The sequence below is a fragment of the Bombina bombina genome, chromosome 4, assembly GCF_027579735.1.
Source record: "Bombina bombina isolate aBomBom1 chromosome 4, aBomBom1.pri, whole genome shotgun sequence".
Classification (NCBI taxonomy): Eukaryota; Metazoa; Chordata; class Amphibia; order Anura; family Bombinatoridae; genus Bombina; species Bombina bombina.
Window position 1 is genome coordinate 608,095,673 of NC_069502.1, and position 24,379 is coordinate 608,120,051.

Genomic DNA, 24,379 nt, shown 5'->3' on the forward strand with positions numbered 1-24,379 from the left:
TTTATAGTAGTGTCTATTACATGCAATTATATGAAAATGAGTGTATACTGTCCCTTTAAGTGGTTGGATGTGCACCAATACTTTTTTGTTGTTTTGTAATTGTTTTGGTCACTTTGGTAGCACTCCCACAATATGTGTGTTAAGATTAAACAGTCCTTTTGTGGTGTGCTTAGCCAAAAAAAAACCTTGTTGTAGCTAATACAACCCTCTGACCCAAACCCATGGAATGAGAGCCACCTACACAGATATACTGTACATGTCAAACTTCATATCTTTAAAGGATAAAGAAAAGATTCTCTCCCCAGCAAGGAAGCAGAATAAACTTTAATTTGAAGGAAAAGCTCTTTAAATTTATCCTGTGCCACAGGAGGAAAGAACTCTAAACAACCCACCTTGTAGATTTACAGATACCGTATAGATAAGCATATGCTTTCTGTCTAAAACTGTTTAAAGGGACAGTGAAGTCAAAAATAAACTTTAAGGATTCAGAAAGAACATGCAATTTTAAACAATGTTTCAATGCACTTCTATTGTCTATTTTGCTTTGTCCTCTTGGTATCTTTTGCTGAAAAGCATATCCAGGTAGGCTCAGGATCAGCAATGTGCTACTGCTAGCTGCTAATTGGTAGTTGCACGTATGTTTTTTGTCATTTGCTCACCTGATATGTTCAGTTAGCTCCCAGTAGTGTAATGATTCTCCTTCAACAAAGAATTCCAAGACAATGAAACAAATGTAATAATAGAACTGACTGGAAAGTTGTTTAGCATTGTATGTTCTATTTGTATCATGAACAAAAAGATTTGGGTTCCATGCCATTTTAAGAACACCACAACATTTCAATCAATATCTTCTAAACTTGAATCCTTGGGACATGGTATGGACCATTAGAAGGTGATTAAAGTAAAATTATAATCATCTATCGCCAGCTTCAAAAGCACCAGCAACTACCTGAAGACTCAAAGATAGAGAATACTTAACCAGGAACAAATAACAGCTCAGTAGCTTGTATTTTGGCAGGTCACCATCAGGTATTTTGGGGCTGGACCATTGTTTTTAGTTGGGATGAGACTGATATGCTTAAGGAAACTTCTCCTCTTTGAAAATTGGGCTAAAAGAGGCTGCTCCCAGGTGGTGACTTAAAAAATAGAACAATAGACTTCATGCAATTGAAAATCTATGTAAAAGATAGCCATATAATAAAGATACTATGAGCTCTCTTCAAGAACTGCATTCAATAATTATCACATTATCAAAGGTAATTTGTAATCAGAGAAAGTATACTTTAACAGGGACAGGCACCCTTCTGGCTAGGGGCCTCAAAAAGAATACCCTTAAAAACTATCGGCTAGATTACGAGTTTTGCGGTAAGAGGGGCGCGGTACTAACTTGCACTTTATTCTCACCGCTCACTTTCCTACAGCGCTGGTATTACAGGTTTTTACAAACCTGGCGTTAAAAGGCAAGAAGTGAGCATAGAGCAAAATTGTGCTCCATACCGCACTCCAATACCAGCGCTGCTTAAGTCAGCGGTGAACTGGCTGTACGTGCTCAATTGGGAGAGCTGGCTGAGAAAAAGTCTAACACCTGCAAAAAAGCAGCGTTTAGCTCAGTAACGCAGCCTCATTGATTCCTATGGGGAAACTAAAGTTATGTTTACACCTAACACCCTAACATGAACCCCGAGTCTAAACACCCCTAATCTTACACTTATTAACCCCTAATATGCCACCCCCGACACCTACATTATACTTATTAACCCCTAATCTGCCTCTCCGGACATCACCGCCACCTAAAGTATACTTATTAACCCCTAATCTGCTGCCCCCAACATCGTCGATACCTACATTATATTTATTAACCCCTAATCTGCTGCCCACAACATCGCCAACACCTACATAATGTTATTAAACCCTAATCTGCCGCCCCCAGCGTCGCCGCCACTATAATAAATATATTAACCCCTAAAAAACTGTACTCCCGCATCGCAAACACTAACATCAACCCCTAACATCGCCGCCACCTACCTACATTTATTAACCCATAATCTGCTGCCCCCAACGTCGCTGCCACTATATTATATTTATTAACCCCTAAACCTAAGTCTAACCCTAACCCTAACACCCCGTAACTTAAATATAATTAAAATAAATCTAAATAAAACCTACAATTATTACCTAAATTATTCCTATTTAAAACTAAATATTTACCTGTAAAATAAACCCTAAGCTAGCTACAATATAACTAATAGTTACATTGTAGCTAGGTTAGGGTTTATTTTTATTTTACAGGCAAGCTTGTAAAGTATTTATTTTAACTAGGTAGAATAGTTACTAAATAGTTATTAACTATTTACTAACTACCTAGCTAAAATAAATACAAATTTACCTGTAAAATAAAACCTAACCTAAGTTACACTAACACCTAACCTAACCCTACAATTAAATAAATTCCCTAAATTAAATACAATTAACTAAATTCAAAACAATTAGCTAAATTACAAAAAACAAACAAAAACACTAAATTACAGAAAATAAAAAACAAATTACAAGATCTTTAAACTAATTACACCTAATCTAATAGCCATATCAAAATAAAAAAGCCCCTCCCCCCCAAAAAAAAAACCTTAGCCTAAACTAAAATAGCCCTTAAAAGAGCCTTTTGCAGGGAATTGCCCCAAAGAAATCAGCTCTGTTACCTGTAAAAAAAATTACAAAAAAACCCCCAACAGTAAAACCCACCACCCACACAACCAACCCCCCAAATAAAACCCTAACTAAAAAAAACTAAGCTCCCCATTGCCCTGAAAAGGGCATTTGGATGGGCATTGCCCTTAAAAGGGCATTCAGCTCTATTGCTGCCCAAAGCCCTAACCTAAAAATAAAACCCACCCAATACACCTTTAAAAAATCCTAACACTAACCCCCGAAGATCCACTTACCGGGAGAAGTCTTCATCCAAGCGGCAAGATGTCCTCAACAAAGCCGGCAGAAGTGGTCCTCCAGACAGGCAGAGGTGGTCCTCCAGACGGGATCTTCTATCTTTATCCTTCCGACGCAGAGCGGCTCCATCTTCAAGACATCCGGCGCGGAGCATCCTCTTCAATCGACGTCTTCTTGCTGAATGAAGGTACCTTTAAATGACGTCATCCAAGATGGTGTCCCTTAGATTCCGATTGGCTGATAGAATTCTATCAGCTAATCGGAATTAAGGTTGAAAAAATCCTATTGGCTGATGCAATCAGCCAATAGAATTGAACTTCAATCCTATTGGCTGATCCAATCAGCCAATAGGATTGAGCTTGCATTCTATTGGCTGATTGCAACATTACTAGGTAATGATAGTAAGTTTTATTTAGATTTATTTTAGTTATATTTAAGTTAGGGGTGTTAGGGTTAGACTTAGATTTAGGGGTTAATAAATTTAATATAGTGGCGGCGACGTTGGGGGCGGCAGATTAGGGTTTAATAAATGTAGGCAGGTGGCGGCGATGTTAGGGACAGCAGATTTGGGGTTAATAATATTTAAATAGTGTTTGCGAGGCGGGAGTGTGGCGGTTTAGGGGTTAATATGTTTATAATAGTGGCGGCGATGTCCGGAGCGGCAGATTAGGGGTTAATAATTTAATTTTAGTGTTTGCTATTGTGGGAAGGCCTCGGTTTAGGGGTTAATAGGTAGTTTATGGGTGTTAGTGTACTTTTTAGCACTTTAGTTATGAGTTTTATGCTACAGCTTTGTAGTGTAAAACTCATAACTACTGACTTTAAAATGCGGTACGAATCTTGACGGGATAGGGTGTACCGCTCACTTTTTGGCCTCCCAGGACAAGCTCATAATACCGGCGCTATGGAAGTCCCATTGAAAATAGACTATGCGCAAATTGCGTAAGTTGATTTGTGGTAAGGCCAAAAAAGTGTGCGGTGTCCCTAAATCTGCAAGACTCGTAATACCAGCGGTAGTGAAAAAGCAGCGTTATAACCTGATAACGCTGCTTTTTCAGTATAACGCAAAACTCGTAATCTAGCCGTATGTCTTTTCCTTAGTTAATTTGCACCAACATATTTTTTTGTGCTATAAAAATAGGCATAATATATAAAAGGTAGCATTTAAGAGGCAGAATATGCACTGGATAAATAAGAAGAGGGCCCTGCCAAGAGTTGCCAAATGTTGTAGATCACCTTTCAAGAAGGTGATCTACAGAACATCTCGGCTTGTAAGCTTTCATACTAAGGGGATAAAAGGTACTGACAAAAGGAGAGGAACTATGGCGAGAAAGATTAGCATAGATTGTATACATCCCTGAATAGTAGAGGCCTCCGGGAAAGCTTGAAACTAAACTAGGGGAGAGTCTTGTGGAGCGAGTTATGAGCTATGGTGAGAATAGGTGGCGCAAACGATTGCTAATTCCCTGTGTGTGAAAAAAATGGTATTGCTCAGTGTTGTCAGAACTGTTATTCTGTTATTTATATTAAATTGTCCTTTGTTTAGCGAGTATCGCTGTGAATACTATATAGCACAATTGTTGATATCCTGCATGTGATATGTTGGGGTTAATTGTTATATTGTCGCTATACCTTAATTACTAAAATTTGTGAATACTCCGCTAATGTTACTTGGTATTAATACTCCTTAAATATAAATAAAAGCCAATATGCTGGATATAGTTAATACAGTTTTATTAGATCATAAAATATATATATATATATATATATATACTTGCATAATGTCCTATATCCAGCATATTGGCTTTTATTTATATTTAAGGAGTATTAATACCAAGTAACATTAGCGGAGTATTCACAAATTTTAGTAATTAAGGTATAGCGACAATATAACAATTAACCCCAACATATCACATGCAGGATATCAACAATTGTGCTATATAGTATTCACAGCGATACTCGCTAAACAAAGGACAATTTAATATAAATAACAGAATAACAGTTCTGACAACACTGAGCAATACCATTTTTTTCACACACAGGGAATTAGCAATCGTTTGCGCCACCTATTCTCACCATAGCTCATTTCTATAAAACATTGGGATAAAGTTTTTTACAAGGTGTGCAATATTCCCCTCCTAACTTACAGTCTAAACATATCCCAAACGTACTTGTGGAGCGAGTTACAAAGGAGTGGGATAGGTCTGTTGAAAAGAAATAGACATGGGTGCCATCAGCATACAAATGGTACTGAAACCTGTGGGACTTTATAAAGGAACCAGAGAATGATGTGTAGTTTAAAAGGAGAATGGGGCCAAGAACAGGGCCAAGTGGCACCCCAACAGAAAGTGGAAAAGGGGCAGAGGATGTGCTAGATATACTAAAACTACGTATTTTTTGTCTTTACTTCCCCCCTAGAGACAATTATGGGTACACTGCCCCCATTGTCTGGCTGTTGGTGGGAGATAAACTGAAGAGCAATTGACATTTGCTGGCAACAGCTCCTTTTTAAACTGAAAGAAATATTCCCAACTACAACACTTTATTCAGAACTCCCCACACAAGGCACTCTACACTCATAAGATTACTTCTGGCCCACACCCCCTAAGAATGTCTCAACATGATGCTGAAGAACTAACCACTTATGTGTACCAGTTGTAAAGAGAACCGGTTGCTTTATGGATGCAAAGGTTTGTCAAAACATTTTCAAAGGAAATGGAAGAAGCCTTCCATTTCCACCCAAATAATAAACAATAAAGACTAAAATACTCCTCTGGTGGGTCTGACCCCAAAAGACTCATAGGCATATATCTGCATGCATCAGCCTCTGATAGACAGGCTGTGACAAGGGAGGATCACTGTTACACATTTCATGGAATTACTCTGTTATACCTCCTCTTTGACATACGTACGGTTAGCAGAGACAGAAAATAAATAAGCATGCAACATCCATCAAACATAATAAAATGCTATACTCCAAAGATTATGGCCAACAAATTACATAACACGTCCCATTACTGTAACTTCTATCAAGCAAACTGGATCTTTACATCAGATGAAACAGAGAACAATACAACCCCAAATGTGGACTACAACTTGTGGATGAAACAGCTGACATACAACAATGACACTTATGGAGAAACAACATTTATGGAGAAAACAATAGCCAGTACTAGTCAGGTGTATTTAGAGGTTTGTGATTTGATATCAATATATACTATGTTTCTTTATGGTATTACAATGTGTTTATGGTGAGATACTACTCAACAAGAAATGAGAGGTGCCCTCCCTCAAAGACAAAGTAGCAAGATAAACAGGTAAGAGATGAAAGGTTAACCTCTAAACAGCATGCCATACTGGTTTTAGCTATGTATAAATAAAGGTGGTATTTTCTTGATTTTTTCTATGATGGAGATTGTAATTACTATAACTCTCCTGTGTGGGTCACACACATAAGTCAATACATGCAGTACATTTGCAAGTCCAACTTATTTTGAAAGCAGATTATTATTTTAGATGTTTGTATGTACTGTTACCACAGACAGATTAAAACTGGATTCATTAGGGAAAATATTTTTCAAAGGAGAGGAAAAAAGACACGTATATATACATATTTAATAAATTGGTTCACCTGTTTGATCTCTTCCATCCAAGCTTCTCTTCCAATAAAATCCTGATGAAGAACAACTGGGGCTGAGTTCAGACTAATGGAAGACTCACTGTGTTTTCCATTTATAAAAGGTTGAATATCTGCATTAAGCTGAAAAGGTAAGATCAAATAAATATAAGGCAACAGATCTAATAATGTATCATTATTTCTGTATTGCACAGTAGCTTTAAAAAGTAAAAACCATGTCAAAAGGTGAATAATAACACAGTGCTATTTTATTACTTTTTATTAAACACTTTTCTTATTCTAACAATGGCATAAGATAAACATAGTGATGTATATTAATACAATAAATATACACACCAAACAGTCCTTTTGCTCTCTCCTTGTGTATAGGTAAAGCACAATAAACCTAATTTTTTATGCAACAGAGTAATTTACTGCTGTATTACTCACTTAGATAGACAGCAGAGCATGTATTATTATTTGTTTATGGTGAACAATTGTTCATACTATTATAAAAAAAAAAATTCACAGGCATTAAAAAAAATTGGTGAGAATGTTCAAAGAATATTTTCTACAACACCATTTTTTTCCAAATTCAAAATGAGTTTTGAATACTAATGCTCAACCGTAGTGTCAAAAGAACCATATTAAAAACATTCCATACTAAGGCGGACAATTTATTAAGCAGCGTATGCTGCTCATACCGCGCAAGCCTTGTGGCTCACCGGGAACATAAGTTAAGAAGCAGCGGCCATAAGTGTCCCCTCTAGAAGGAAGAGTTGCTGTTAGAGCAGATTTTTTAAGGAGGTTAGAATTTATGGACCACAACTGCAGATCCTACTTAAACTTAAATACTGTGTATTGCTTTTAGAGATTACTTTTCTGTGGTATTTGTCTTCAGATGTTGGTTACAGGAGAGTAAAGAAGCTGAGTCCTGTAATAGCTTAGTAACCCAGTATGAGTGACTGAACAAACCGTAGTTGTCAGATTAGGAATTCCCCTTTTCTTATATAGTTTGCAGTAATGAATAGGCAATCCCAGCTGCTCTTTACAGGCTGAGTGCGAAGACTTTTTTAGTACAGCGTTAGCTGATGTCACTCCCGTGGGAGTGCTAGAGGCTGGAACAGCTGATGGAGTAAAACTGTCAGTCTTGATGATGCTCTGCTGAGGGGCGGAACTGGCCAGCTCCGATCTTGTTAGAATATAACTTCCTCGGACGACACGATAATGCTTCTATACACTTGCGGCGTTACTGTTGATGTAAGGCTTGATAGAGCTTTAATCCGTGCTTAAGTTGGTAAGACTGCGATCCGGATCGTTCACTAGCAGGCAGTCTGGTAAGAGCAGTGAACGCTTAGAACAGCTGACGCAGTCAGAGAGGCTGCGTTGTTTTACAAAGTTATTATTTAAAGTCCCGGAATAATTCAGCTGTCAGACATTAGAATTGTAGTACAGCAGGTTGTTACAAAAGCACTTGAATCCGAGATTTAGAGGCAAAGGTTGCAGTCTTCCTCCTGGAAGATTCAATAGCATGAACAGATACGTAGCTATGCTACAAGCTAACAAAATTAATTAGCAGGTGGTGCTGGGTTACGTGGGGATATAAAGGTTGAACTTTAAAGGTATACACACCAGTAAGTCAGATACCTGACATGTCCCCCCCTCAACGGGGCTGCACCGCAGCAGACGGCCCGGGCCTGTCCGGATTGGCATGGTGGAAATGCGCTACCAGACGGGCAGCGTGTAGGTTATCTGAAGGCTCCCAAGAATCGTCATCGGAAGAATAACCTCTCCACCTCACAGGGTACTGAAGCCATCCCCTGAAAACTCTCAAATCCAAGATGCGGCTGATTTCATAGACATCAATATTATTCTCAACTGAGACGAGGGGTTTGACCACAGTGAGAGCCTGGGTAGGCGTGTACGGCTTCAGGAGGGACACATGAAAAGTTGGATGGATACGGAGATTGGGAGGTAAGGCCAGCATGACAACATTCTCGTTAACTACTTTGGTGATGCGGTAAGGACCCAAAAACAGTTTTGAAATTTTTTTACACTGGGTTTTTAGCTTCAAATGCTTGGTTGAGAGCCAAACCTTATCTCCTATGTGGTAGGAGGGTGGTTTCCTTCTCCTGGTATCATAATACGTCTTATGTCTGTGTTGGGCGAGTTTTATGTTTTCTTGAACATATTCATGTATCTCTTTAAGAGCGTTAGTCAATTCGTTTACATGGGGTGATGTGGTATTTGATGCTAGGAACATCTGAAACATAGGATGGTAGCCATAGTTGAATTTTAAAACATAGTTGCCACAGTCTAAAGAAAATTCACAGAGCAACTTACATCAGCTGACACAGCCCTCTGCTACAGCTGAATTTTAAAACATAGTTGCCACAGTCTAAAGAAAATTCACAGAGCAACTTACATCAGCTGACACAGCCCTCTGCTACAGGTAGCCTTTGGAAGATAGTTATCTCATTATATTCTACCCTGTTACTACTAATGTGTGTGTTGTAATAGGTATTGGCTATTATTTTTCTTCTTTATTTTTAAATGCACATTGATGGACCATATATCTTGCTGTTTAATGATTTTATTCCCCTCAATGGATACCTCCCTTATCTCTGTAATTTAGTGAACTTTCCCTGTGTTTCTTGCCTGTCTGACCCCTAGCTCAAATGTTCATAGATACCCCCTCCCTTAACTTTTTTGCAGGCCAATCTGACACTAATATATCTCTCTCCCTCAGCTGAATTTTAAAACATAGTTGCCACAGTCTAAAGAAAATTCACAGAGCAACTTACATCAGCTGACACAGCCCTCTGCTTCAGGTAGCCTTTGGAAGATTCAATCATTTTTAAATGACATCAAGAACCTCCCCTGGCACATATTAAACCTGATCCCAGATCTAGACTCTGCAGTTGAATTCTTTCAGTCTGAACTCCTACTAGTTTGGAATTTACATGCCCCGCTGCGTAAGGTAAGAGTAAAAGGAGCACACTTAAATTGGATCACAGCTGACCTCATTCAAATGTACCAGTTTCGGGATTCATTGTGGTCAAAGTTCAAACAAACTGGCTCTATGAACTATCACTGTGTATATAGACAATGGCGAAATATATGCACTAAACAAACAAAATTGGCCAAGGCCCAATATTTCTGTGAAAATCTGAACAATAACATATCTAACCCTAGAAAGTTTTGGAAACTCATAAATAACTTACAAAATCCACCAATTCAATCCCAAACCTCCACTGTCAATGTGGATTACCAAACCCTGCAACTCCCCTTAGAAGTAGCAAATGCCTTTAACAATTATTTTGTCGGATGCTCCACCACCCTGATTGACAAACTAATTAATGGCACGCATCTTGAAACTAGAAATGTGGATCAGGCCCCACTAAAACAGCAAAGACCCAATATAGAGAAGTTCAATTTTAGACCTGTACCCATTAATGTCGTTAAGAAACACCTTAATAATCTAAAAATGAAAAACCAGTCTGGACCTGATCAAATCCCAGCAATGCTGTTGAAGCTCAATGCGCTGGCAATTGCTAAGCCTGTCACAACCCTAATTAATGAATCCTTGATGTCTGGATACATACCCAAACTCTGGAAAACTGCAAGAGTAGTGCCTATTCATAAAAGTGGGGAGTTAACCTTGGTTTCTAACTATCGCCCTATATCATTGCTCCCAGTATTGTCAAAAATTTTAGAAAAATGCGTCCATACGCAATTATGCGAGTATTACCAACTTTCTAACTATCTGACCCCTGATCAATCAGTTTTTCGCCTGAATCACTCCACTACAACTGCCCTCCTAAAAGTTTGCAACAACATCCAAACTGGCATAGAACAAGGAGAACTAACTGGAGCTATTTTCCTTGATTTTGCAAAGGCCTTTGACACAATAGACCATGACATACTACTGCTCAAACTAAAAAACTCTGGTATTGCTGATCGTCCGTTAACCTGGTTTCGATCATATGTATCGGATCGATCACAATATGTCTCCATTTCTAACAGTGACTCCCTCCCTCTCCCAGTCACGTGTGGTGTTCCCCAAGGTTCCATTCTCGGCCCCCTACTATTTACATTATTTATAAATGATCTGCCTAATGTCTGCAAATCCTCAACTGTACACATGTATGCAGATAACACGGTAATCTATGCAAACAATTCCGATCTGCAGCAGCTTGAAACAGTGCTCCAAGACCAGTTCACAGAGGTAGAAAAGTGGATCTCAAAAAACAAACTCTTCGTAAACACTGACAAAACAGTCACAATGATCTTTGTAACAAGACCTAAATTACACAAATTACAAAATTCCCATCTACGCATCAAAACAAAATCCAATTGCACGCTGACCGCAGTCCACTCTTTCAAATACTTGGGTATGTTGTTAGACCCTAATCTATATTTTGGCCTCCACATAGAAAAACTTGCATCTAAACTTTACAGGTGCACTGTAAAGAAACAAATCTTGCCTCAGCCCTACAGTAAAAGAAAAGATTGTACAGCAAATGCTGATGCCTATCATGGACTATGGGGACATAGTATACGCACCTGCACCGCAAACTCACCTTAATAAACTTAATACGTTGTATAACTCTTTGCCGCTTTGTGCTACAATGTAATTACAGGACCCAACATTGTGACATGCTAAAAGAACTAAACTGGCTGTCGCTGGAATCCAGAGGCACCCACCATCTTTCCTGCCTTGTGTTTAAGAGCCTTTCTTGGAAGCTCCCACCCTACCTGAGCAGAATGCTCTGCCCTGCTATTCCCACCTCCTATAACCTCCGATCCAGTACCAGCACATTATTTAGCTTGCCTCAATACAAAAAGAAAGCAGCTCAATCCTCCTTTTCCTACAGAGCGCCACAGTTATGGAATGACCTCCCGCACACTTTCAAACCTTCCCCAAGCCTAATATCCTTTAAGAGATCCCTCTGTATATATCTCAAAACAGAATGCACCTGTCATGGTTGATTATATATTTCCTACCTGTTCTATGTTAATTTTTGCATATATTGTGTATTATTATTGTTTTTGTATTTTATTGTACTTTATTGTATCAATTGCAATGTTTTGTGATCCCAGGACATACTTGAAAATGAGAGAAATCTCAATGTATCCTTCCTGGTAAAATATTTTTATAAATAAATAAAATAAATAGTTGGCGAAGAAAGGAGATGTTTTGGTGGAGGAGTTGACGGAATTGTTGTAAGCGTATTACGCCATCGGAATATAGTCAACCCATCTATCCTGTTGATAGGAGCAATAACATCTGATGTAGTGTTCTAGGCATTGGTTCACTCTCTCCGTTTGGCCATTCGTTTAGGGGTGGAAGGCCGTGCTGTAACGATGATCCATCTGTAGCACCTTGCAGAGCTGTTTCCAAAAGCGAGAGGTAAACTGAGGGCCTCTGTCAGTTATAATCACGGATGGGAGGCCATGCAATCGCACTATATGCAAAATTAAAAGTTCAGCTGTTTCTGCAGAGGTAGTTACTTTTGTATATGGAACAAAATGGGCCATTTTAGTATGGAGATCGACTACAACTAAGATGCTGTTACATCCTTTGGACTTGGGAAGTTCCACAATGAAGTCCATGCCCAGTGTGTGCCATGGTCTTTCCGGAATTGGTAGAGGTTTCAGCAATCCATATGGTTGGGCTCTTTCAGGTTTTGATGTCACACATATTGGACAAGTTGACACGTAGTCCTTAATAGTCTGATTAATCTTTGGCCACCAATAGTTTCTGCGTACCAAGTCTATTGTTTTATGGGTTCCTGGATGGCCTACTAAAGGTGAGTCATGGTTTTCTTGTATTATGACCTCCCTTAAAGATGGGGGTATAAAAAGTTTATTTCCAGAGTAGTACAACTCATCTGGATTGAGAAGTAAATTTTCTTTTGGGTAGGATGTATCATCCTGTTGCGTTGCACGTAATATTTGATGAGAAGATTGGAGTGCTCCAATGAAATGGTGAGGAGATAAAATGGATTGAGGAACCGTCTGTTTGGGAGGTCGACGTCGTTTCTAGAAAGGACATCAACCTTCCTGTTTTTCGAGCCAGGCCTGTAAGTGATAGGAAACTTAAACCTTGTGAAATAAAGGCTCCAACGGAGTTGTCAGGCCGATAGAGTCTTGCTTTATTGCAGATATTCCAAATTTCTGGGGTCAGTATACATTAGAATGGGAGTTTTGGTGCCTTCTAGTAGGTGTCGCCAGTGCTCAAATGAGGATTTGATTACAAGAAGCTCCTTCTCTCCGATGGGATAATTCAACTCTGGTGGTGTCATCAACCTGGAGTAGAAAGCTACGGGATGCAAAGGCTCGTTAGTAGCCTTCCGTTGGGAGAGTATAGCCCCTAGGGCATATTCCGAGGCATCCACCTCAAGTATGTACTGTAGGTCTGGGTCGAGGAAACGTAGTATGGGAGCTGATATGAATGATTCCTTAAGATAGTTGAATGCATTTTCTGCAGCAGACATCCAGTTGAACGTAGAATGTGTTCCTGTAAGAGAGCTGAGAGGCTTTGCTATGCCAGAGAAACCTTTTATAAACTTGCGATAAAAGTTAGCAAATCCCAAAAAGCGCTGCACATCCTTTCTGCATGTTGGAGTAGGCCAGTTTTTTATAGCCTCGACCTTGATGTCTTCCATTTGAACTCCTGAAGGTGATATATGATACCCAAGGAAAGAAATCTCTGTAGCATGGAATAAGCATTTCTCAGGTTTTGCGTATAACTGGTGAGTTCTCAGGTGTCCAAGAACCCATCTGACATGCTTCCTGTGGTCTTCAATGTTATCAGAATATATGAGAATGTCGTCCAAATACACTACCAGACACACATCCAATAAATACCGGAAGATGTCATTTATTAGGTATTGAAACGTGGCTGGGGCATTGCAGAGCCCGAATGGCATCACCCTATATTCATATAAGCCGTAACAGGTTCTAAAGGCTGTGAGCCACTCGTCCCCTTCTCAAATCCTCACCAAATTGCAGGCGCCTAGAAGATCAAGTTTCGTAAATATCTTTGCGGTGCTGAGTCGTTCCACTAACTCAAGTATAAGTGGTAACGGATACCTGTTTTTTATCGTCCTCTTGTTGAGTTCGCGACAATCGATAATTGGTCTGAGTGAGTTATCTTTGTTCTTCACGAAGAAGATGCCCGCTCCAGCGGATGAAGTTGACGGTCTGATGAAACCTTTTTTGAGGTTTTCGTCTAAATAGGTTTTCAGAAACTGAAGTTCTGGTTGAGACAATGGAAATAAATGTCCTACAGGGATAGAGGAGCCTGGTAACAGTTCTATTGGGCAATCATATGGTCGATGCGGTGGTAATGCCTCGGCTTCTTTTTTGCTGAAGACATCTGCATAATCTAGGTACTATTCTGGCAGAGGAACCTTTGTGACCTGGAATACCAGATGACGTTGGAAACATGTTGTACGACAGTAAGTCGAGTTGTAATCTAGTTGTAGAGTCTCCCAATGAATGGTGGGTTGATGGAGTTGCAACCACGATAACCTTAGAATGACAGGAAACAATGGTGAGGGTAAGACATCAAATGCGATATATTCAACATGTCCACTGTCAGACTTTTATAGGTATAGTTTGGTGCGTGACAGGCCCCGAATTGACAAGTGAACCATCAATAACTCTGACAGAAACAGGTTTAGGTTTTAACACAAGGGGAATTTTATTTTTCTTTATCAATGCAGCATCTAGGATACTGGAGTATGCTCCTGAGTCGACTATCGCTTCAGTATGGAGGTTCTGGCAATCCCACTACAGAGAACGAGAGACAGTACAGTAAGCTGGAATGGTAACCTTACTAGCGAAGCAGTTGCTTAAGAGGTGCAACTTCACAGAGTGAACGGATGATGCACAGTACATGCATAAGTTTTTTTGTTTCCTACACAACCTTTCTTCTGGCTGTAAGGGCCCTTTCATGACACCCAGCTCCATAGGGGCTGGTGAGTCCTTGGGAGGTGTGGCAGAAGTCGGTGGAGATTGTGTCTTGAATGCGTACTCAGGATGTCGTTCAGCACGCCTCTCCCTGAGATGACGGTCTATCTGTACAGACAGCTTCATCACTCCCTCCAAGGATCGTGGGAGTTTGATCCATGCTAGTTCGTCTTTGAGAGGTTCTGACAAGCCAAGCCTATATTGATTGTGCAAGGCAACCTCACTCCACTCAGAGTCAGCGATGTAGAGCTTGAACTCTGTCACATATTCCTCCACTGGCCTTCTTCCTCCTGCATTTTAGTTTCTGCAGAAAGCTGCCTTTGGGTATCTTCATATAGTTGGCTCATCTGCGTGAAAAACCCTGAGAGTGTCCCCAGAACTGGATCATCATTTTCAAATAGAAGATCAGCCCAAGTCCTGGCCTCTCCTCGTAGGAAGGATATCACTGTCATAACTTTAATTCTTTCTGTGTGATAAGTCTTTGGGCGCATCATGAACAGTAGGTTACATGCATTCTTAAACTGCCTGAAAGCATATCTGTCACCGGATAAATTTTCAGGTAATGATACCTGAGGTTCAGGAGTGTTATCCTTAATTGTAGCTTTTAAGCTCTCATTTTGTAGCTGGAGCTCTCTCAATACCTGTGTCAACTGGTCGACATGCTGGGATAGATTTTAGACCACATTTGGCAAGTCTGCTGGATCCATTCTTTTTTTTTTGGGCTAATTAATTATGTCACCTCTGGAAGGAAGAGTTGCTGTTAGAGCAGATTTTTTAAGGAGGTTAGAATTTATGGACCACAACTGCAGATCCTACTTAAACTTAAATACTGTGTATTGCTTTTAGAGATTACTTTTCTGTGGTATTTGTCTTCAGATGTTGGTTACAGGAGAGTAAAGAAGCTGAGTCCTGTAATAGCTTAGTAACCCAGTATGAGTGACTGAACAAACCGTAGATGTCAGATTAGGAATTCCCCTTCCTTATATAGTTTGCAGTAATGAATAGGCAATCCCAGCTGCTCTCTACAATAAGACAGCTGCTCCTTAACCCGTCCGCCACCTCTGAGGCGAACTGCAATCATCCTGATCAGATATGATCGGGATGATGGACACCCCCCTGCTAGCGGCCGATTGGCCGCGAATGTGCAGGGGCAGTATTGCACAAGCATTTCACGTTTGTCAGGAGGGGTACAGAGGATGGTATATTATTATGCTGAGTGGTGTGTTGCTTATCATAATTGTTGATGATTGTCACATTGGCAAAACTATTTAAAGTTTAAGGGACACGAAACACACATTTTTTCTTTCTTTATTCAGAGCATACAATTTTAAACAACTTTCCACTTTATGTCTATCAAATTTGCTTCATTCTTTGGGTATGCTTTGTTGAAGGAGCAGCAACACACTACTGGAAGAAAGCAAATCATGGTAGCCAGTGACAAGAGCCATATATGTACAACCACCAGGGCCATCTCTAAAGTGGGGCAAAAGGGGCAGCTGCCCCGGCCCAGTCTTTGTTGTGGGGCCCAGAGCCGGTGCTTGTTTAATTGTATTGTGCCATGTGAGTCAAATTTTTTTAATGCTAGGTGCAGTGGTGAGTGGTGCAGCGTGACATCACTGAGAGAGTTTCACCTCTAAATTGACTACTTGAGCTCAGCTAGTTGTTAGTGAGTGACGCTGTCACGCCCACCCCCGGCCCCGGCCCCGGCCACGGCCAGACCAGACCTGAGTGAGAAGACTGACGTGAACTGTCATTCAGTCTGACTGAACAGGCATGCGGAGCGGTAGCACCGCGCGGCTGAGCACGTGACACATCGTGACAGTCTACAGACAGACTCAGTGTGGTCGTAGTGTTGTCTTGTGACTTGAGGACAGAGACGGAGTGGATCGTAGAGGACAAGTGAACTTGTGTGAGTGACACTGGACCTGGCACAGCTTCAGGGGCAAATTATTTAAATATCACAAATGTTTTAAAAGATGTGATCAGAAAACATTGTGCTGTTCAGAACAGCACAATGTTTTCTGATCACATTGTTTAGTTCTGGTGCTGATGCATATAACACTGATTAATATATATCAAGTGAGAACTTGTGAGTGGCACTGGGCTGGCACAGCACTGCTTCATGGGGGGCAAATGGTTATGGCACAAGTTATTTAAATCACAAATGTTTTAAACGATGTGATCAAAAACATTATTTTCTGATAACATTAGTTCTGCTGCTGCATATAACTGATTTATATATATATATTTACTTAAATAGCAGATGCAGTTTCAGTCACTGTAGTCACACGACATGTAGACTGTAGATGTAGAAAACGATTTAGAGCAAATCATTATTATAAAAAAAAAATATGCTATCCATTTCTTTAGTAAAACTTTTTTAAGCAAAACTAATTTACAACAGAGTTGAACCATACTAGTATATATACTCTACATAAATCACAAATTACAAAATTGGAGATACATAGATGTTAAATGGTATAAATATAAAAAAGATCTATTAATTAAGGGGTTAAGACATTTGCAAAAGTTTTAGGGTTTTCATATCCCCCAGTTGTATTTTTATTTATCTTTTTAAGGTAACTTACTTAATTATCTATTTTGTTTAGTAAATTTTAGTTCAGACACTTTGAATATTGGCTTGTTTAATAATTGAACAAAATTTAAAAAACAAAAACAAATTACTAGCTCAATTTTATTTAGAGATTGAGTGACCCAGGGTGATACTGATAACATACAGTAATATCTGGGTCTAAGTGGATAATGAAATATTTCCTGTTTATCTATAATTTAAATTGTGCTGTAGGACAATTAAATGAAATATTAACACACATTTAAAATTGCAGTTGGTTCTTCTCAGTATTTAAATATAACGCAATGTATGTGTGTGTGTGTGTGTTTGAATATATATATTCAAACACATATCTCTTACACAAAATGTACACACAATAATAATAACACATTACTTGTTCATGAATTTTCTCCTCATTTCCCCATTATTCTTACCTCTGTGTAAGGCACCATAGATACTTTTCTATGCTCAAACATACTTTTTCTATCTTATAGTTTTTGATTTATTTTGTGCAGTGTTGCTCCAACTGAAATAAGGTGAACTACCGGCTGATTAAATGCATTATCTATACACTAGTCCTAAATCCCATTCACACGGGCCATTTTTTGCAGTACAGCGGTCCCACCCCTTGCGCTCTCTCCCTCCCCCTCTCTTTTTCTCTCTCTCCCCCTCTCTTTTGAGCTTTCTCTCTCCCCCCCCCCTCTCTTTTGAGTTCTCTCTCCCCCCTCTCTTTTGCTGTCTCTCTTCCCCTCTCTCTTTTGCTGTCTCTCTCCCCCCCTCTCTTTTGCTGTCTCTCTCCCCCTCTCTCTTTTGCTGTCTCTCTCCCCCTCTCTCTTTTACTGTCTCTCTCCCCCTCTCTCTTTCGCTGTCTCTCTCCCCCCTCTCTCTTTCGCTGTCTCTCTCCCCCCTCTCTCTTTTGCTGTCTCTCTCCCCCTCTCTCTTTTGCTGTCTCTCTCCCCCTCTCTCTTTTACTGTCTCTCTCCCCCTCTCTCTTTCGCTGTCTCTCTCCCCCTCTCACTTTTGCTGTCTCTCTCCCCCCTCTCTCTTTTGCTGTCTCTCTCCCTCTCTCTCTTTTGCTGTCTCTCTCCCCCTCTCTCTTTTGCTGTCTCTCTCCCCCTCTATCTTTTGCTGTCTCTCTCCCCCTCTATCTTTTGCTGTCTCTCTCCCCCCTCTTTTGCTGTCTCTCTCCCCCCTCTCTTTTGCTGTCTTTCTCCCCCTCTCTCTTTTGCTGTCTCTCTCTCCCTCTCTCTATCCCCCCTCTTCTGCTCTCTCTATTCACCCTCTTCTGTTCTCTCTCCCCCCTCTCTTTTGAGCTCTCTCTCTCCCCTCCTCTCTCCCTTCCTCTCTCTCTCCCTTCCCCTCTCTCTCCCCCCTCTCTATCTCTCTCCCCTCTCTATCGTGCGGCCATGCCCCCTTCACAGCAATGCACACCCGACCACGCCCCTTCACGTTGGCTACGCCCACAGCCCACGCCCACTTCTGACGCAGATCAGCTAGGGACTGAAAGGCCAGGTGTGTTTGTCCTTGTGCTGTCTCTACTGCGCATGACAGCTTCGGACAAACACACTTGGCCTTTTATTATATAGGATTAGAGAGGTGGGCTAAGGTAGTAGTTAATAGGTTACTGGTGGTGTCCTTGGCTGCTGGTGGGGTGGAACATAACTGAGCCATCTGTCGCTATGCAACCTTAAAGAGCAGTATATATACTGTATATAAGTATAAATAAATGTTAATATATTAGGCAATTTTACATCAAGGACAAGGTCTTAAGTTGGGACCGAACTTTTTCTCTGTTGTGACTAGCTGAATTCCTTGAAATTGATGAACACTCTGCTTGTTTTCCTCTACTGCGTTACATTAGGTTAGGCTTAGCTCTGCAATGTCTTGCTGAAATCCTCTTGGGAAATCATCCTTGCCAAGAGAATAACATGGCATACTATTTGTCCAAAACAACTTCATTGCCATTTGCCAGACTTGCTGTATATAACTCTCTCTGTAATAAAGCACCATGTGCACTTTCTTTGCCATGTTCTACCTAGCTATCACCGAGATTACGAGTTTTGCGGTAACAGGGGTGCGTTGCTAACGAGTAGTTTTTTCTCACCGCTCACTTAAGACAACGCTGGTATTACGGGGTTTTTTAAACACCTGCAAAAAAGCAGCGTTCAGCTCCTAACGCAGCCCCATTAATTCCTATGGGGAAACAAAAGTTATGTTAACACCTAACACCCTAACATGCACCCCGAGTCTAAACACCCCTAATATTACACTTATTAACCCCCTAATCTGCCGCCCCCGACATCGCCGACACCTACATTATATTATTAACCCCTAATCTGCCGCTCCGGACACCGCCGCCACCTACATTATCCCTATGAACCCCTAATCTGCTGCCCCCAACATCGCCGACACCTACTTTTTATTTATTAACATGTCGCCGCCACCTAACTACACTTATTAACCCCTAATCTGCCGCCGCCGCCACTATAATAAAGTTATTAACCCCTAAATCTAAGTCTAACCCTAACCACACCTAACTTAAATATAATTTAAATACATCTAAATAAAATTACTACAATTAAATAAATAATTCCTATTTAAAACTAAATACTTATCTATAAAATAAAGCCCAAGCGAGCTACAATATAACTAATAGTTACATTGTAGCTATCTCAGGGTTTATTTTTTATTTTACAGGCAACTTTTTATTTATTTTAACTAGGTACAATCGTTATTAAATAGTTATTAACTATTTAATAACTTCCTAATTAAAATAAGTACAAATTTACCTGTAAAATAAACCCTAACCTATGTTACAATTACACCTAACACTACACTATCATTAAATTAATTTACTAAATTACCTACAATTAACTACAATTAAATAAAATAAACTAAAGTACGAAACCCCCCCCACTAAATTACAGAAAAAAATTAAATAATTACAAGAATTTTAAACTAATTACACCTAATCTAATCCCCCTAATAAAATAAAAAAGCCCCCCAAAATAATAAAAATCCCTACCCTATACTAAATTACAAATAGCCCTTAAAAGGGTTTTTTTGCGGGGCATTGCCCCAAAGTAATCAGCTCTTTTACCTGTAAAAATGACGTCATCCAATATGGCGTCCCTTGAATTCCGATTGGCTGATAGGATTCTATCAGTCAATCGGAATTAAGGTAGGAAAAATCCTATTGGCTGATGCAATCAGCCAATAGGATTGAAGTTCAATCCTATTGGCTGATCCAATCAGCCAATAGGATTGAGCTCGCATTCTATTGGCTGTTCCAATCAGCCAATAGAATGCGAGCTCAATCCTATTGGCTGATTGGATCAGCCAATAGGATTTTTCCTACCTTAATTCCGATTGGCTGATAGAATCCTATCAGTCAATCGGAATTCAAGGGACGCCATCTTGGATGACTTCATTTAAAGGAACCGTCATTCGTCGTGTAGTCGTCGGTCTGGATGCTCCGTGTCAGCTGGCTTCAAGATGGACCCGCTCCGCTCAGGATGGATGAAGATAGAAGATGCCGTCTGGATGAAGACTTCTGCCCGTCTGAAGGTCTTCTTCTGCCCGGATCGGATGAAGACTTCTGCCCCTCTGGAGGACCACTTGTGCCTGGCTGGGTGAAGACGTCTCACGGTAGGGTGATCTTCAAGGGGTTAGTGTTAGGTTTTATTAAGGGGGGATTGGGTGGGTTTTAGAGTAGGGTTGGGTGTGTGGGTGGTGGGTTTTAATGTTGGGAGATATTGTATTTTTTTACAGGTAAAAGAGCTGATTACTTTGGGGCAATGCCCCGCAAAAAGCCCTTTTAAGGGCTATTTGTAATTTAGTATATGGTAGGGATTTTTTATTATTTTGGGGGGCTTTTTTATTTTATTAGGGGGATTAGATTAGGTGTAATTAGTTTAAAATTCTTGTAATTATTTTATTTTTTACTGTAATTCAGTTTTTTTTCGTACTTTAGTTTATTTTATTTAATTGTAGTTAATTGTAGGTAATTTAGTAAATTAATTTAATTATAGTGTAGTGTTAGGTGTAATTGTAATTTAGGTTAGGATTTATTTTACAGGTATGTTTGTATTTATTTTAGCTAGGTAGTTAATAAATAGTTAATAACTATTTAATAACTATTGTACCTAATTAAAATACATACAAAGTTGCCTGTAATATAAAAATAAACCCTAAGCTAGCTACAATGTAACTATTAGTTATATTTTAACTATCTTAGGGTTTATTTTATAGGTAAGTATTTAGTTTTAAATAGGAATCATTTATTTAATTGTAGTAATAGTAATTGTAGTAATTTTATTTTGTTTTATTTAAATTATATTTAAGTTAGGGGGGTTAGACTTAGGTTTAGGGGTTAATAAATTTAATATAGTAGCGGCGATGTTGGGGGCGGCAGATTAGGGGTTAATAAATGTAAGTAGGTATCGGCAATGTTAGGGACGGCAGATTAGGGGTTAATAAAATTTAAATAGCGTTTGCGAGGCGGGAGTGCGGCAGTTTAGGGGTTAATATATTTATTAAAGTGGTGGTGATGTCCGGTCGGCAGATTAGGGGTTAAAACATTTATTTAAGTGTTTGCGATGTGGGGGGGGGGGCTCGGTTTAGGGGTTAATAGGTAGTTTATGGGTGTTAGTGTACTTTTTAGCACTTTAGTTAAGAGTTTTATGTTACGGCGTTAGCCCATAAAACTCTTAACTACAGACTTTTAAATGCGGTAGGAGTCTTGACAGGAGAGGGTGTACCGCTCACTTTCTCCAAGACTCGTAATACCGGCGTTATGCAAGTCCCATTGAAAAGATAGGATACGCAACTGACGTAAGGGGATTTGCGGTAAGCTCGAGTCGCGGAATAAAAGTGAGCGGTACACCTGTACCTGCCAGACTCGTAATACTAGCGGGCGTTAAAAAGCAGCGTTAGGACCTCTCAACGCTGCTTTTTAAGGCTAACGCAAGACTCGTAGTCTAGGTGTATGTTTGTTAACTTATTCTTTTTAATGGTAACATCTTTTGCCTTATTTTATTATTTATAGATATAAATATTTAGCCCCTTGTCTGTCAGAGCAGGAAAGCATTGTTACACAATAGATGAAGGCTAAGCAAATCCAAAGAACCATAACTCCTAAAATTTTATTTCTGGACCTGATTCCAAACTTTGTGAATTAATCTACACATAGCTATACATAAAAACCATCCCTGGCAGGTTCCCAATTTAGTTTCAGTTTGTTAACTTACAATAAATTACAATATTCTCATTTCTCTATATGCATATATATTTATGTGTTAATGTGTATATACAGAAATGAACACATAAATAAATATAAATATATATATATATATATATATATATATATATATATATACATATACATATATATTTAAAGGGGCAGTATACACCAATTTTCATTTGACTGCATATTATAGACATTACTATAAAGAATAATATGCACAGATACTGATATAAAACTACAGTATAAAACTGTTTAAAAACTTAATTAGAAGCTCTCAGTTTAGCTATGTTGTAAAGGTTAGCTGGAACACCCACTGCAAGTGGTTCTATAGCAAATAAAGCAAACACTCCCCCCTCCCCTTCCTCTACATATGAAAAGACTCTTTACACAAACAGGAGCAAGCTGGAGTAGGTATACAACGGTATTCTCCTAAAACTTTGGGGCTGTATAGCCTATATAAATGGATCATCTATCATTTATGCAAAGAAATCTAGTGTATAATGTCCCTTTAAACATGCTGCCATTGCTGCGCTACTTACCTCCTTCGCCGTGCTGAAGTTCTTATACGAGGAAGAACAGCAGGAGGACGAAAGAGATTGGTGTGGCATATGCTGTTAGATTATGGGAAATGTGGAAACTTTGCATCTATGGTAAGTTACGGCATACATGGCTATGTGTGTGTTTTAGTTTTTTGGGATGTTGGGGTGGAGAGCGAAATTGCATGGGAGGGGGCAAGAAAATGTTTACCCAGGGTCCAATCAATATTAAAGATGGCCCTGACAACCACTAATCAGCAGCTAGCTCCCTTTGGTAATTGTTGCTCCTGAGACTAACTAGGTATGCTTTTAAACAAAGGATACCACGAGAATAAAACAAATTAGATAATTAAAGTACATTGGAAAGTCGTTTAAAATTGAATGCTCTATCTGAATCATGAAAGCAAAATTTTGGGTTTCATGCCACTTTAATATAACAGTGTTGGTTATGCAAAACCGGGGAATGGGTAATAAAGGGACTATGTATCTTTTTAAATAATACAAATTCTGGTGTAGACTGTCCCTTTCATACACTTTTTACCTCTGTGATTACCTTGTATCTAAGCCTCTGCAGAGTGCCCCCTTATTGCAGTTCTTTTAAAAGACTTGCATTTTAGCCAATCAGTGCTGACTCTTAAATAACTCCACGGGCGTGAGCACAGTGTTATCTATATGGCACACATAAACTAGCACTGTCTAACTGTGAAAAACTGTTAAAATGCACTGAGATAAGAGGCGTTTTTTTAACAGTTTAGAAATCAGTTTGAGCCTACCTAGGTTTAGCTTTCAGCAAAGAATACCAAGCAAACAAAGCAAATTTGATGATAAAATTTGTTTAACCCTTTGAGTGCTAAACAATTTCCCACCTAGGTGCTAAGCTGGATTTGAGGGTTTTGTATTTTTTACTTTTTTAAATATATAATACCTTTCCAACGGTGGATCTTGGGGGTCTGTAGCTGCTTAGATGCCTGAGATACAGGCTTCTAAGCAGCATGCCCCATTTCCCTATACTGTCCATTGTACATTTTCAATAAGGTTGCACAGTGATGTCATCACGTCATTGCGCGTGACGTCACCGTGGAAAACATGAAGCCCCGTTGATACCTGTCACTATACAGGTACGATCGCCGGGGTGGGAGTCGATGGGAGCCCCAAGATTGCCCTCAAGGTGGGTGAGTGCTAGCGACTGCTCTGAGCCGTCGTCAGCACCTGACTGGGAAAATTTGCGATGGCTCAGAGCAGTCATTAGCACTCAAAGGGTTAAAAACTGCATGCCCTATCTGAATCATGAAAGTTTAATTTTGACTAGACTGTCCCTTTAAATCCCATTCAAACTGATTTATATCAGCAATATAATTCATACACCTAGCCTGACAAGGCAGGTTATACAAAAATCCATTCTCAGACGGTGGAGTTCAGCTCACTAACTGCCAGAACACTGTAAATATTATTTAATTCAAATTTCAAGCTAGATGTTGAAATCTTTATTT

The 24,379-nt window shown here is 39.6% G+C and overlaps 1 protein-coding gene across 2 annotated transcripts in view; it reads right to left on the reverse strand.

The window, feature by feature from the left end:
* The window catches only part of PDSS2 (decaprenyl diphosphate synthase subunit 2), a 632,456-nt gene that overhangs the window by 57,127 nt on the left and 550,950 nt on the right, over positions 1 to 24,379 (reverse strand). For both annotated transcript variants that reach the window (XM_053710597.1, XM_053710598.1), the window contains exon 7: positions 6,572 to 6,700. In XM_053710597.1, coding sequence (XP_053566572.1) covers positions 6,572 to 6,700 — 129 coding nt within the window. The remainder of the gene's footprint in view (positions 1 to 6,571; positions 6,701 to 24,379) is intronic.